The sequence below is a fragment of the Diutina rugosa genome (assembly GCF_008704595.1).
Source record: "Diutina rugosa strain CBS 613 chromosome Unknown scaffold61_size66335, whole genome shotgun sequence".
Taxonomy (NCBI): domain Eukaryota; kingdom Fungi; phylum Ascomycota; class Pichiomycetes; order Serinales; family Debaryomycetaceae; genus Diutina; species Diutina rugosa.
Window position 1 is genome coordinate 30,483 of NW_022995173.1, and position 13,401 is coordinate 43,883.

At 48.6% G+C, this 13,401-nt stretch overlaps 8 protein-coding genes across 8 annotated transcripts in view; 2 read left to right on the forward strand and 6 right to left on the reverse strand. All coding sequences in view use genetic code 12, as the record gives it.

The window, feature by feature from the left end:
* Positions 1 to 862: 862 nt before the first annotated feature.
* On the reverse strand, positions 863 to 2,278 carry RCH1 (Rch1p; the record flags this gene model as incomplete). The annotated part of the gene is made up of 1 exon (XM_034157144.1): positions 863 to 2,278. One exon carries the CDS (start codon positions 2,276 to 2,278, stop codon positions 863 to 865), a length of 1,416 nt encoding a protein of 471 aa, XP_034010909.1.
* A 320-nt stretch (positions 2,279 to 2,598) lies between these two features.
* On the reverse strand, positions 2,599 to 3,543 carry DIURU_004289 (D-arabinose 1-dehydrogenase (NAD(P)(+)); the record flags this gene model as incomplete). The annotated part of the gene is made up of 1 exon (XM_034157145.1): positions 2,599 to 3,543. One exon carries the CDS (start codon positions 3,541 to 3,543, stop codon positions 2,599 to 2,601), a length of 945 nt encoding a protein of 314 aa, XP_034010910.1.
* A 636-nt stretch (positions 3,544 to 4,179) lies between these two features.
* Positions 4,180 to 6,345, reverse strand: DIURU_004290 (uncharacterized protein; the record flags this gene model as incomplete). The annotated part of the gene is made up of 1 exon (XM_034157147.1): positions 4,180 to 6,345. One exon carries the CDS (start codon positions 6,343 to 6,345, stop codon positions 4,180 to 4,182), a length of 2,166 nt encoding a protein of 721 aa, XP_034010911.1.
* A 932-nt stretch (positions 6,346 to 7,277) lies between these two features.
* DIURU_004291 (uncharacterized protein) lies at positions 7,278 to 7,979 on the forward strand (the record flags this gene model as incomplete). The annotated part of the gene is made up of 1 exon (XM_034157148.1): positions 7,278 to 7,979. One exon carries the CDS (start codon positions 7,278 to 7,280, stop codon positions 7,977 to 7,979), a length of 702 nt encoding a protein of 233 aa, XP_034010912.1.
* Positions 7,980 to 8,677: 698 nt separating this feature from the next.
* On the reverse strand, positions 8,678 to 9,799 carry DIURU_004292 (uncharacterized protein; the record flags this gene model as incomplete). The annotated part of the gene is made up of 1 exon (XM_034157149.1): positions 8,678 to 9,799. The coding sequence occupies one exon, from the start codon at positions 9,797 to 9,799 to the stop codon at positions 8,678 to 8,680; it is 1,122 nt and encodes a 373-aa protein (XP_034010913.1).
* Positions 9,800 to 10,501: 702 nt separating this feature from the next.
* Positions 10,502 to 11,161, forward strand: NOP15 (rRNA-binding ribosome biosynthesis protein; the record flags this gene model as incomplete). The annotated part of the gene is made up of 1 exon (XM_034157150.1): positions 10,502 to 11,161. One exon carries the CDS (start codon positions 10,502 to 10,504, stop codon positions 11,159 to 11,161), a length of 660 nt encoding a protein of 219 aa, XP_034010914.1.
* A 572-nt stretch (positions 11,162 to 11,733) lies between these two features.
* YAF9 (Yaf9p) lies at positions 11,734 to 12,417 on the reverse strand (the record flags this gene model as incomplete). The annotated part of the gene is made up of 1 exon (XM_034157151.1): positions 11,734 to 12,417. One exon carries the CDS (start codon positions 12,415 to 12,417, stop codon positions 11,734 to 11,736), a length of 684 nt encoding a protein of 227 aa, XP_034010915.1.
* Positions 12,418 to 12,872: 455 nt separating this feature from the next.
* DIURU_004295 (uncharacterized protein) overlaps positions 12,873 to 13,401 on the reverse strand; it is a gene marked incomplete at both ends in the record, with an annotated part of 1,369 nt that continues 840 nt past the window's right edge. Inside the window, one exon of the mRNA XM_034157152.1 lies at positions 12,873 to 13,401. This exon is cut by the window's right edge and continues 93 nt beyond it. Coding sequence (XP_034010916.1) covers positions 12,873 to 13,401 — 529 coding nt within the window.

Genomic DNA, 13,401 nt, shown 5'->3' on the forward strand with positions numbered 1-13,401 from the left:
GGGGAAACTAATTGTGAGATAGGGCTTGCAATCAGCCACAAACGGATAAGACTATACAAATTTCCTTAGCACGGTATAGCATTGACTTTGACTTTGTCTATTTTGGTATTAGTCAACGATGTGGGGCACACTTAAATCCAAAAGATAGTGGCTAAACGGGTGTACATGAGGCGCTACCTTGTAGAGAAGAACATTAATGGATGAAGTAACAAGAGCAATTGTGTGATTTTCAGACTCTTTCACCATGGACAAGTTTGCACACGATTTCTTCAAGCACACTCAATATCATTGTACAGTGACTCTCCGCTTAAAATCTCTCGTCATCTCGTCAAAATGAATGCTCGTCAGAATCGCTGGTGGTGAAGAAGCCTACTAGGGTAGGTTGGATGTTAATATGTCATTTCTTCATTTATTGATGACGCTATATCACTCCCTCAACTGGCGTCACTGTGCAAGATTTAATCTTTAACTTCCTTTCTAGAAGTTGGGTAACAAATTTACCAACTCTGGGCTACAAGATACGTCGCCTTAGTTATTATATTAAATCACGACTACCACCAGGCACCCAGAAAGACGCCGACTTCAATTCAAGTTTTCGCGCTTTCAAATAGCTTATAGCGCTTAGAAAAGTTCAACACGATAATGTCGACGCCCCTTTGAGGAAACGGTGACTTGCATAATGGCCCTGAAACCATAGCTGATTTCCAATCAACATACAGCCAACAACTAAATACAAGAACTGTTTCCACCGCAATTATCGGCTGTTTTTGCGGTACGGATGTTTGCTACACAAGTGCGTACTTAATGAATTCGTCTAAGTCTATTAAATCTAAATATGGTATAGTACAGTCAATGCAAACAGTCAATGCGAGTGCTTCTCGCCACTCAGGGCTTGGTCATGGTCACGTATGGACGCGGTCGACGACGACGACGATGAAGGGATAGTGACGTCCTCAGGAAGCACGGGGACGTCACCAGTGAGGACTTCGGGAGGGTCATCACGCAAATGGGCCTCTTCGTCATCGGGTTGTTTCTTTTCGTCGGCCATGATCCACCGCTTCATGAACTTAGTGAGTATCTGGGCCGTGAGAACCTGCTCGGCCTGATACAACACCAACGGCACCAAAAGAATACCCAATTTGGGGTTCTGCAGCCCGTACTGCGACGACACCAACGACACCCCTAAAGCGGCCGTCTTGGCCGGTCCGCAGAGGAGGATGGCCACCGTGTCGCGCTTGTTCCAGTAGAATGGACGCAAGAGGCGGTAGCCCCACTTGTAGAGTTTCAGGTCTTCTTCGGTAGGTTCGTGGTTGAATATCCAGAGAATCCATCGGGGACGGGCGTAGAAAAAGCACAAAACGGTGAAGAACAAGTAGATGCCGATGTTGAAAAACACCAAGAAGATGATCAGGGCGTGGGACACGCTTTCGAACGCGTTCTGGGCAAACGCGGTCAGGAACGACTGGAACATGATTAACAACAACATAAACAGCCCCACTTTCAGCAATTTGAACGTGGTGAGGCACCATTTCGTTTGTTTAGGGAATATGTTCTGGACCACTTGGCCGACGAAGGTGGGGGCAAACACCGCTGACCCAAGCTGCTGCATGGTATCCCCGTAAAGCTTGGATATCGGTTCCGTCCCCGTCACTTGGTGCTGGGGGTTACCGAACTCCCAGCCGCCAGTCATGTACATTTGAAGCAATGCCGGGGTGATGAATGCCCCTAAGATGTTGCCGATAAACACCTCACAAAGGGTTAAAACGTCGTTGCCTTTGGCCTGTTTCGTCATCACCACATTTGAGGAAACGGTGGTGGGACAGGCGTGGGTGACGATCATCCCCACAAGCACCCACGAGTCGATATTATGGTTGTGGGCGGATTTGATGCCCAGACAAATGCCGTAAATGATCAGCGAGGTGATGAGAAACAGCAGGGTGAGCACGATGAAGTGGGCCCGCCAGTTAAGGGCGTTTTTGAGCAAGTCTCGCAGCAGCATCGAAAGGCCGGAAATGAGGAAGATCACCGCCACCGCGCCGTAGCCGATCAGGTACTCGGCCCGGACCATCCCCCCTTGCTTGGCAAACTGAGGATACTTGTAGGCAAGCCCCACAAACACCCCGAGCAAGCAAAAGAACCAGTTGTCGAGGAGGAAGTGGTACACCCACAGAATGGCCTTGTAGACCTTGTTTTTGCGGATGGTGACGACGGTGGGGTTTTCTTTGAACCGTCGCTTTTTCTCATGCCACCGCTGCTGGTGTTCGGACCACAGCGTCATGGTGTATTGATGGTCTGGGGACGGGTGATGGCCGGGGTGTGGGGGTGCTTTATATGTTCACGTGCGAAGAGTCGCTCTCGGTCCGACTTTCACCCCCCGGAGATTCGAGTTAGAGGTAAGCAACGCTAGAAATTGAATAACTAAAAATGCCAACATGTTTAGTTTATATTATTTAGTAGTACTAATGGCTATTTTCGCTTATCGGACGGAGGTTGGCTTCGTGGTCGCCACCGGAGGCGTACCCGAGACCGGGGCACGGCGGTGCCGGTTTTTTCGTTCCAAGCCGCACTCCACTATAAAAAAAAACAACCACCGCGCATTTATCCCCGGCCCCGGACGCGCCCGCTATCCCACGTGACATTCATCTGGTCGCCAATCCACAGTTGCACTTTAGCGTACACTTCGGGGTCATCCCGGCGACGCTGGTACTCGGCGATAGCATTGTCGAGCTCCGCCACCAGCAGCACCCCTAAATTGACGGCGTCGATGCCGCTGTCGTCGGCAAACGACCGCGAAAGAGCGTAGCGAGTAGCCACGTCGGCAAGTTCCTGCTGGTTTTCAGTGTAGAGCTTTTGGGCAACGTCGTCAATGCGTTGCTTCATTTGGGTGCTGGCAGGATGGAACTTGTGTGTCGGCTGGCGGCGCAAAAGACTCATGGAAAGGATCAGACTGTTGAACACATATTTCACCCCTGCCTCCTTAAATTTGGGCACTAAATCAAAAAGCGTGGTGTTTTGAATGCACCCATTGCAGTACAGCTGGACGGCATCGATCAGCTTCCCCTTGGCGTGCCATCGCTGGCAGATCTCCACCAATAGCGGCACCGGGTACCCCAGAATGCCGACATTGCGGATGTACCCGGCGGCTTTAAGCTCAAATAACTCGCCAATGGCTTCGTCAACGCCAGCATCGTCGACAAACTCGACATCGTGCAAGTAGATAACGTCAAAGTAGTCGGTGTTAAGCCGCTGGCACGAGCGGAGCACCAGCGCCCGGATGGCGGCGGCGGAATAGTCAAAGTCGTCGAGGGCAATTCTCCCGGCCTTAGTAGCGAGGAAGTAAGTCAGACGGTCGCGGTTTAGCTGGCGGAGGGCGTCGCCAATGAGCTGTTCTGAAGGACCATAGTAAGGTGAGGTGTCGATGCCCGCGGTTAACGGGTTTGCCAACGCCTTGTCGAGAATTTCCGCCACGGGAGTGGCTTCGGGAGTATCAGTGTACTGGTAGTTGAACACGGCGCCACCGATAAGAAGCTTTGGCGGTTCCATTGGGGGGTTGTTGTCGATTGAGAGGGGTGAGGCTGTGAGAAACGCGCTGGTACCAGCAAGCAAACCAAGGCAGGTCGTCTAAAATTACATTGCTAAGAATTGATGTTACTGAAAGGCTTCAATGGTGGTTTAAGATAAATTGATCCTTATAAAAATTTAGTGAGGTTTGATGGTGTTGAGCTCCGCGGCCTCGGACCGAGTCTGATTTTTTGGCGATTGCTGTCACACCGGTCCGAGACCGCGCAAGCACGATGAAGCAGCGATGACATCATCGCTAAAAACCAAGATTGCCAACAACTAGGGGTAAAACTCGGAGGTTAAACGTGCGTCGTAATTAATGATTGATTTAGTCGAATTTGTTTTCGGCTGGCTAAGATGTCTCAAGTTAGTAGCCAATACGGAGTACTATGGCAATATTAAAGTTACCGGTTGATGATTACGCTAAGGTTGTAATTGATAGATTAGCCAGGTAGTGATCGTAGAGATGGCACTAGGCGTTACAAGCGAGTGGTTTGCACTTCGTGATTCTTTAAACTGTGACTACAATATCAATATTCAACGAAACACTCATTAGATTCAATCATTGTACACAAAAAGTACAACATGCTTAATGTCAAATCGGATTAGAGCTTCAGGCTAGACACTAAAGGGTCCCCGTAATTGCAACGTATCAGGGCGACACCATGTGTTGGGCCCGATTTGCACAAACTCGTTAACGATTTCATTTGGCGGGGGGTTGATAGGCGCATCCTTAATCACCCGATGATAGAACTCGAGCTTCGCTGGCGCCTGCGAGATGTCCAGGCCCTCGAATCTGAATTTCAAATCGGGAAACACGAGCTGTACGACCGACGTGGGGATTACAAACGGGGTTTCAGGCTGACAACTGACACTGTTAGCACATTCAATGAAACACGACGTTAGCTTGTTACAATCATAAAAAAGGTAACAGTGGTCCAATTTGTGCCAATGCGAGCTTACTTTTTCCACAGTTCTGGGGACCTGCCGGATAACGTTGCAAGTTAACTCCTCACAATTGATGCTGTCATTTATGGAATCATCACGCACGCGTAACTTGGCTCCCTTGCCTTTTTTGGTGGTAATGAATTGCACACTTCTTGCCTCGATGAAGGGTACTCCCGCAAAAAGGCATCCTATTAAAGAAACATTGTCCGCTTTGATCGACACTCCGCCCAATAGCACGCCTTCTAAAGTGACAGACTCGAGGTGCTGGTTCTTTTCCATCCCAACCGATAATTCAAACGCCCATGATTCAAACGCCGGTTCCAATCCATCGTATCCCCCATTTACGTACAACTGACGGAGGCTGGGGAATTCTTTAAAGCTGACCTCGGCATGCTCCAAACTCAAGCTACGTACCTTAGAAGTGTTGAGGTCGACAAATCCCTCGATGTATTTCAACGCCAACTCTTCAAGGTGGGGACAGTTGACCGTTGACTTGCCTGCACGTTCGAGCAGCAATCGCTTGAGTGTAGTCGAAGTGATCGATATATCCCTAAATTCAAAATATTGACCGACATACTCAAACGCCGTAAGCTGGCCAGGGATACCCTCTACCGGCGAATTGGAGATAATCTTTAATTCGACGAGATGAGGCGACAACGGTGTGTCTTCGGTGAGGGTGTGGTCGTAAATTACGTACAAAACCTCGACCTGCTCCAACAGTGTCAAGTCGTCAAGGAAAACGTGATTTCCCTTGAATGTCTTTAGCCGCTTGAGTTGGTCATGGGTGAAAACGTCGGTAATACGAGTTTGTGGGGCATCCAAAAAATGGGGAACGGGGGTAAGCGTAACACAGCGAAGATTGGGGCAACTAATGGTCTTGAAGTTTGTCTCCGTGCGCCATTCAGTGATTGTAACTTCCTCTAACAGGTAACAGCGTGTGCCATTGGGGATGTGGTCGACAACAACCGTTTTGAGCGTGTTCCAAGGAATGTTGACAGAGAAACTACCAGTGTAGTGTCGAAGCTTCGGCAAAGGCAATGATATTCTCGCGTCAATATTGTGAACACTAAGGGAGTTGACCAGCCTTAGTAAACGAAGTTCCAATCTGGGTAACACGTTGAGAATCTGTTTGGGAGCCTGGTAATACACGTGGGTGAGCTTAGATAAGTGGGTGAGATCGACCACGTCATTTAAAGAGCAACGAGTGAAGGAGAGTTTCAAAGTCAGTTTAGGGATATCACTGGTGTTGATGTTATAGAGATCCACGAGGTGCACCGCAACCACATTTCCTTCAAGGCCCTCAAAATTGACAGAACTTCTCTCGAACTGTCCACCGTATATCGTTATTGACACCAGCGCAAACATCAACAGCGCAAACTCCAACTGCCAAAGGTAAATCTTGACGAGCTCCCAAAAGACCACCAGGGTTTTGATGTGGACGTCGCACCATGGCGGAAGTAACGCCAACGTCTCAAAGTCGATGATGGTGGTGTCACATTTAGCCAGTTTTTCTGGCGACACGTACACCGTAATCTTCTTGAGCCGGTCTTCGATCACGGCTTTGATCGACTTCTCCATTCCCTCAAAACAACGCTCGCTATAGGCAGCGTACAAGCGACACACCGAGGCGTCGTCGATTTGGGAGACAATAATCTGGTGTAGTTCAAGGGGAAGATCCTCTAGTTTGGCAAAGGGTGGCGGTGGAGGAGCTTTTTCCGTGGTGGGCGTTTCAAGGGGAGCACCCTCCTGTGTCTGGGCATGGTTGTCAATAGCATCATCGTTAGAGCGCCGAAAACGCTTATCCGCCGGGGCGTCACCCATTGGCGAGTGGGTCATGGTAACTTCGCCGGTGTTAATGAAGAGTAAAATTTCCCCTCGTCATTCTCTCGTCTTTTTGGTTCGCCAGCTCATACCGGATAACTGTATGTCCCCTGGCGTCGTCAACTGGGAAGGAGTATGAGAAAAGCGCGTAGCGCGTTTCTCGAGTGCAAACAATGCGTTCGCACAGTGACGGGCGTAGACCAACAATTTAATGGAGATTTATAAAACTTACGGTGACAGGGGTAGACAAACAATTTAACAGGGACTGGTTATTTTCAATCCATCTGTGTAAGTCAAGTAAAAGCTACTATGTGTAGTGTCCAGCCGGCTCGTGGCTTGAACTACCGTAGTTCTAGTACACTGCTACCACCTCCTATCCCATCCTTCAGCAAGATTTTCAACATAGCATAGACCTAAGCCTGATTGAGTTCAAACGTGACACATCTCTTAAATCTTTAACTCTGTAAACAGGAATACTAGCAGATGATTATGGAGCATGAATAACCACAATGGCTTCTCGACGTCGACTAAATCTCCAACGTAGCTGATACAATCAGCTTTTAATACGACATTGACATGGTTATTCTGCTAACTAATTGCACTGAACGTTTCCTTCGTATAGCGTTTACGGAATGATATTGGCGTCATCGATCTTCTGCAGCCGCGCTTTGGCAATACGGTGCTACTTACCACTTCATTTGACACAAAATTTGCACTTTCAGTCCGTGAAATGAAGCAAAATCCATCCCAATGGGTATAAGTTTCCTACTGTGCCACTTTTGTCCAATTCTATCACCTAATTTTCACAGAAATCATCGTTTTAGGTTGGAGCCATCGTCGTATTAAAGATCACCGGGTGCCGGAGTATGCAGCTTGCAGCGGTCATTCTCAAGTAAACCGTCTTATAAAACACCCCACTTCTAGATTCATTCTTTCAAAACCCGACAATGGATCAACTTGCTAATGAAACCTTTCCAGCCGACGAGTTCCTACAAGTGATGGATCTGACTGACCCCGACCAGGAAGAGGGGAAGCTCGCGGCGTGCCAGCGTTTGGTGTTTGTCATGGCACACAATCGCCCTCCTCGTAAGAAGTTTCCCCAATACATCGCTGGCATTATCACAGGGTTTCGGACCACGAAATCAAACACACTTAAAGTGAGATTGCTTCAATTGTTGGTGCTACTTGTGCCACGCCATAAAATTGGCTATTTTGGTGAGTACTACGACTACAACGACTACGGCGACGACGGCCCTGACGATTCCTTTTGGCTTGGACTTCTTTCTACGATGCAAGAGGAAACACATTACTTAGTCGATCCTAACGCGGTAAATATTATGGCCGCTTTCTGGTTCAAGTACCCGGAAGAAGTCAAGGAACTCATGACTAAGCATGAATATTATGATTTCAACAACCTGGTATTGATAAAAATCGGGTCTGACTACTTTACTCGTGGTGATGAAGATGAAGTGTGCTCTGGATTTGGTGGCTTGTTACGTGCTCATGTTGGTGATGGTGAGCGGGAAATTGCTCAGTGGGTTTATGAACATTATGAGGACTTACACGACACATTGGCGGAGTATTTGTGGAGAGCGAAAAAGGTTGCGTTCCACAAATTCGCATCCCTTGAAGAGGATAACCAGAGATAGTGCCAAGTGCATTTTATTTTTCTATATGTGGAGAAGTTTCATGTTAATTTAGGTCGATAATAATGTTTCAGCGATTTTCTTGTGGCGGCAGTTGTAGTATTCATTTCTTTCTTATCGAAGCTTATATTACGCCTATGGCACACGAAGAGACGGCCCACGCAGGGAACTTGATTTCTCAATGAGCGATAGTGTTAAGGCTAAGTCGGTAACCATTTTGAGATCGAGCTTTTGTGGTAGAGATTGCTAGTGAAAGCGGCTACCAATATTTGGGTTCCCCTACCAATTACTACATAAGTATCTCAGCTAACATGTTGAATAAGTGAACTTTGACCCAAAAATCCTGATCATTCTGTTCTCATATAGTTAACTCTGAAGAGTTGTTGTAGACAATCGAAACTGGAATTGTCAGCTTCAACCAGCTGAGAATATCTTATCCCTATGTGGAAGTCTTCTAAACATAGTAAGCCACTTAATTCTCCGTCTGGTCTGCGGAGGTTACCTCGAGGTCTATTTAGAGATGTTCAATGGATGAGAGTTAATGTAGATGACATTAATTTTACGTTAAGATAACATGGTATGATCTTTTCATTATTATCGTTACTCTTGTCTCATTATTCTCGTTCTTTCTCATTATTTCTCGTTATTCTCGTTATTCTCGTTATTCTCGTTATTCTCGTTATTCTCGTTATTCTCGTGGACTACGTGGATGGTTCTGCCTCTGGCGGGGCACTAGTCGATTCCACAGTAGGGGTATCAGAGCTCGCTGGGGGGCGGTCCATCATGTAGTACTTGAAGTTTTCCGTGTGGACACGGTTCTGGAAGTCTCGAAGGACGCCGCCAACTCGGTCGAGGGCCCGCTTAACCTTGCGTTGGGTAAGATCCCCCGTTGACGCACTTCTCTTGAGACCCTGGGCGCAATCTTCGCCTTCACCAGCGGGATTAGACGGATTGGGAGGCGACGCTTCCACATTGCTTTCATCATTGGCTACTTGGCGTGGGGTAGAGTCCAAAGGCGATGGCACGGCTCCGAACCGATAACCGGGATCACCAAACGGCACGGCCAAGACGGCGCCAAAATTATAGCCTGGAGCATTCGGAGGAGCCACTGATGAGGAAGATTGTTCCGTAGAAGCACCAGCTGATTCCGCTGACTCGTTGGTGTTAAGAGGAACGTTGGGTTGTGCCGTTGCCGCCACACACAAAGGCAATACCTCTTGAATGGCTTCCTTCTCCGCATGGACTAACTTGCCACCGTGTTGCTCCAACAATTCCGCCGGGGTCAGCTGAGTCAAAGTCAGGGCCACCGTCAAAATGTGGCCGACGCGGGTGGTAGTGGCGCCCAGCGCCACTATCAAGGTCCCATCCAAAATACGCGGCAAAAGCGCATTAGCAATGTACGCCGACACTTCGAGTGTTTCGTCCATCAACACCATCTTACACTCGCGAATGCCGTCATCCCAGAGGGTCGCCAATACCTCGGCGGCTCCACGAACGACAGGACCTCTTTGTTGTGCAATCTGGGTGATAAGACGTAACTTCAATCTCGATTGAAGGCTACTAGCCGGTCCATCTTTGACAAGATAGGGCACAAGGTCTAACGCCGCCATTTTATGGGCGAGCGATAAGTTCAACTCAAACACCTTCACAAGCCCCCGGAGGTAACCGGAGATGCCTCGTGAGTTAGGCGGATTGATTTGAAACTTTTCAAGTAAGCGATTGAGGTATCTGAGCTTGTATTCGTCCAGCATCGTCGTCAGGCACATCACGTCCAAAAACTTGTAGCCATGGTAGTCCGAGGCTCCAACGCTAGCGAACGCCATCGTTACCGTCCCCAATAAGGGCACTTCAATCAGATTAGTTAGATTGGTAACTTTCGGTAGGCGTGGAGGGAGCGGGTAAAACTTTGAGTTGTTTAAGAGTGACGATAATGTTTTGTTGACGTCGACATATTAAGCCGCGCGGTCACGTGACCCATGAGATCGCGTTCTGTTCATGCTCATGGATATAGCTAGACCTGACTTTCGGAACGTGTGCCTGAGACATTACCTGAAACACTGCCGGGACAATTCAGGTATATATATTCCCCGACCCCAGTACTGAAATTTTTTGGATAATCCAAAATTTCTCTACTTTCGACGATTTTCCTTTGGTACAAAACTCATTGATTTCGAATTGGTGTCCACTTCGGAGGGGAACGATCTTCATGAGGTAGGGACACTTAGTTGAAAGCGATCACTGCTTTTCTCGATGTGACCCGCTGATTGTTTTCAATCTCTTATTACTTCTCTTTTTCACCTCTATCCTCTCATCTGTTCCCAAACTCAAGTCTCTGCTGCTTTCATCCTCTCTCACAAATCTCTCATCAAATCTATTTTCTCTACTTGATAATCTGTGCAATATCCTCTCATTCTCTCGTCGTCTATTCTCTTTTACCCTTACCTCTCCTCAGGGTAGTCTCTTCGCACCGCGCCTGCGCAGCTCATCTCATCGCGCCCCCCGCTCCTGATCCCTATACACAGATAATGGCGAAGAAGGAGACCCAACAGACGGACCCCGTCGCCGAACTCAAACCCGAGATCGAGATCGCGTCGCTGCTGGAGCTGGACGACCTGAGCGACGACGACCTGAGCGACGACGACGGCGCCGATGCGGTGCTGGGGCTCGACGATGCCGCCGTGGCTGCCGCCCTGGGCCACTCGGTGAACAAGGCGATAATAGGCGCCAGCGACAAGAAGAAGAAGACCGGCGCCAAGCGTGGCATCCTCTACATCGGCCGCATCCCCCACGGGTTCTACGAAAAGGAAATGAAGAAGTACTTCGCCCAGTTCGGCGACATCGTCAACGTGTGTGTCGCCCGCAACAAGCTGGGTAAGCTGAAGCACTTCGGGTTCATCGAGTTTGCTGACTACGACACTGCCGTCGTCGCCCAGGAAACGATGAACAACTACTTGTTGTTTGGCCACCAGCTCCAAGTGGCTTTCGTGACGGACAAGGTCGACGACTTGTTCACCCGCCCGCAAAAATACCACCACGTGGCGGTGCCGATGCGGGAGAAGAGCCAGAAGAAGCACGACGGCAAGCGCCCGGCACACAAGGTGGAGAAGTTGGAGCACAAGCACGCCGAGCGCAAGCAGCAAAAGGCGCTTGAATTGAAGGCGAAGGGGATCGACTGGCAATTGTAATAGACGGGTTAATGAATACAGAATGAGGATTAACTGTGAGGGTTTAGCCTTTCATTTTATTTGGTGAGCATAATACGGTGACGTCCATCGTTCGCGAACATATATGATTTAGAACACAATAAACTTTTTCGTTATTATACAACTCATAGCACAACCGTCACTTTATTGAGAGTGTTGTATTGATTCATAACTTGGCCAATATTATACTCTTAGGTTTCGTGAATGAAAGCCATTTACCATACGGTTAACTCGTTATTTCAACGTAGAAGAAAAAATGAGACTTACAAAAGTCCATTCTAGTTGAGTAATTAAGCTAAAATATCGTTACAATTGCATCTATTCAAATCTCAGAGTAAATCATAGAAATAACGTCATCTACATTTACCTCGTTATCACGAAATGTAAGAGCAAATTTCATATTAGATCAGCAATCGATGATGTTGGCTGTTCGATTCGAGAAACAATATTCTTCTTAAGGTATATGTATTTAGCCTACACTAGATTTACCCTAGCCAAAACAGACTCACGTAGCGTAGCATATATTACAATTACTGTACAATTTTCTCGTCATCTCACTGTATAAGGGCAAACTTTTCCTGTTCCAACTCCTGGTACTCGTTGCGCTGGCGCTCGATTTCGTGCTTGATCTTCTCCAAGTAAACATCAAGCCGAGCCAACTCGTCGGTCTCGTCGCTGCGAATATACTCTTGGTCTCGCTTGTCCGGGTCCGAAAGCTTATAGGGAAGCATGTTCACTGGGTATTTCGTCAAGTACTCAAAAGTAAGCTCCGTGGGTTCGGAGAATACGAGCTCATCGTAGAGCACCAGGTGGACGTCGCCGTTGGCCGCCACCGTAGTATTCAGGGCGTTGCTGTGATCCGTCTGCGGATTGTAGGGGTGTAATTTGAGCCCGTGGAATATCTGGAAATTCTTTTCGTTGAGGCCTAAGTCGGGGCCCAGGTGGAAATGGATCTTGATGATGATCTCAAACTCACCCCAACCAGTTTCGGTCACTTGGTAAGGGGGCTTTTCAATCAGCCGCACGGGGCTGTCGTAGGTCTCGTGAAGCTTAAACGTGACCCGTTTAATCAATGGCGTCAAGTCGACGTCGTCAACCACAGGCTTGAAGAACACCGTCCATTCGTGAGTATGGTCGGGCGGGGTGTTGGGTTTCCTCATCTCCGGTGTGAGTTTGACGGCGCTATTGCCGTAGACTATTGGGACCGAGACGCTGACGTTTTTGAGTCGTCGATTCATGGTGTGGTGGGCGATGTGTGTGGGGGTAAAATTGGTATAATGGGTGTGAGGGAAGTTGTAGCTGGAGTGTTTGCAGCAAGGAAGAATCGCGTTGAAGAAAAATGCGACTTTTATCGTTATCGCGAATCGAACCGTAAAGAATTTAATGGAAATTGAGAGTGCGCGGAATCGAAGAGAATATTCGAGCTTCCCCTTTAGAGATATTTTTTTCTCATTGCGAATTTGACGCACCTGCTAATGTTGCTGCACCCGAAACGAGATGATGGTTCGCTTAATTGGGATATGGCTTACACAAACGAGATTATAATGGCTGTTATACTGAAAAACGCTAAATAACCGGAAATATTATAAAGGGTATGGCTAAAAAAATCCAAAAATAAAGAGAACTGAAGAGAGGGGAGCCCTCAAGATACAACAGTCGTCATATCGTAGGGGGCAGAGCTTATGACGTTGTCTTAAACGTAGACGGTTTCGGTGACGGGGTCAGCGGTCTCGGTGATCCAGACGGTGTCGGTACAGGGGTACTCGCCGTTGGAAGTGGGTTCAGGGCCCGAAGTGGTGGGCTCGGAAGTGGGGGCAGTAGTGGGTTCCGAAGTAGGAGCGGTAGTGGGTTCCGAGGAAGGACCGTTGGTGGGTTCGGAAGTAGGAGCAGTGGTGGGTTCGGAAGTGGGAGCAGTGGTGGGTTCGGAAGTAGGAGCAGTGGTGGGCTCAGAAGTGGGAGCAGTGGTGGGTTCCGAAGTGGGTTGAGTGGTGGGTTCCGAAGTGGGAGCCGACGTGGGTTGAGTGGTGGGTTCCGAAGTAGGAGCAGACGTGGGTTGAGTGGTGGGTTCCGAAGTGGGAGCCGACGTGGGTTGAGTGGTGGGCTCAGAGGTGGGAGCGGTGGTAGGCTCAGTGGTGGGCCCAGCGGTGGGCTCAGAAGTAGGAGCAGTAGTCGGTTCCGAAGTGGTAGCCGACGACGACGACGACGACGACGACGACGAAGAG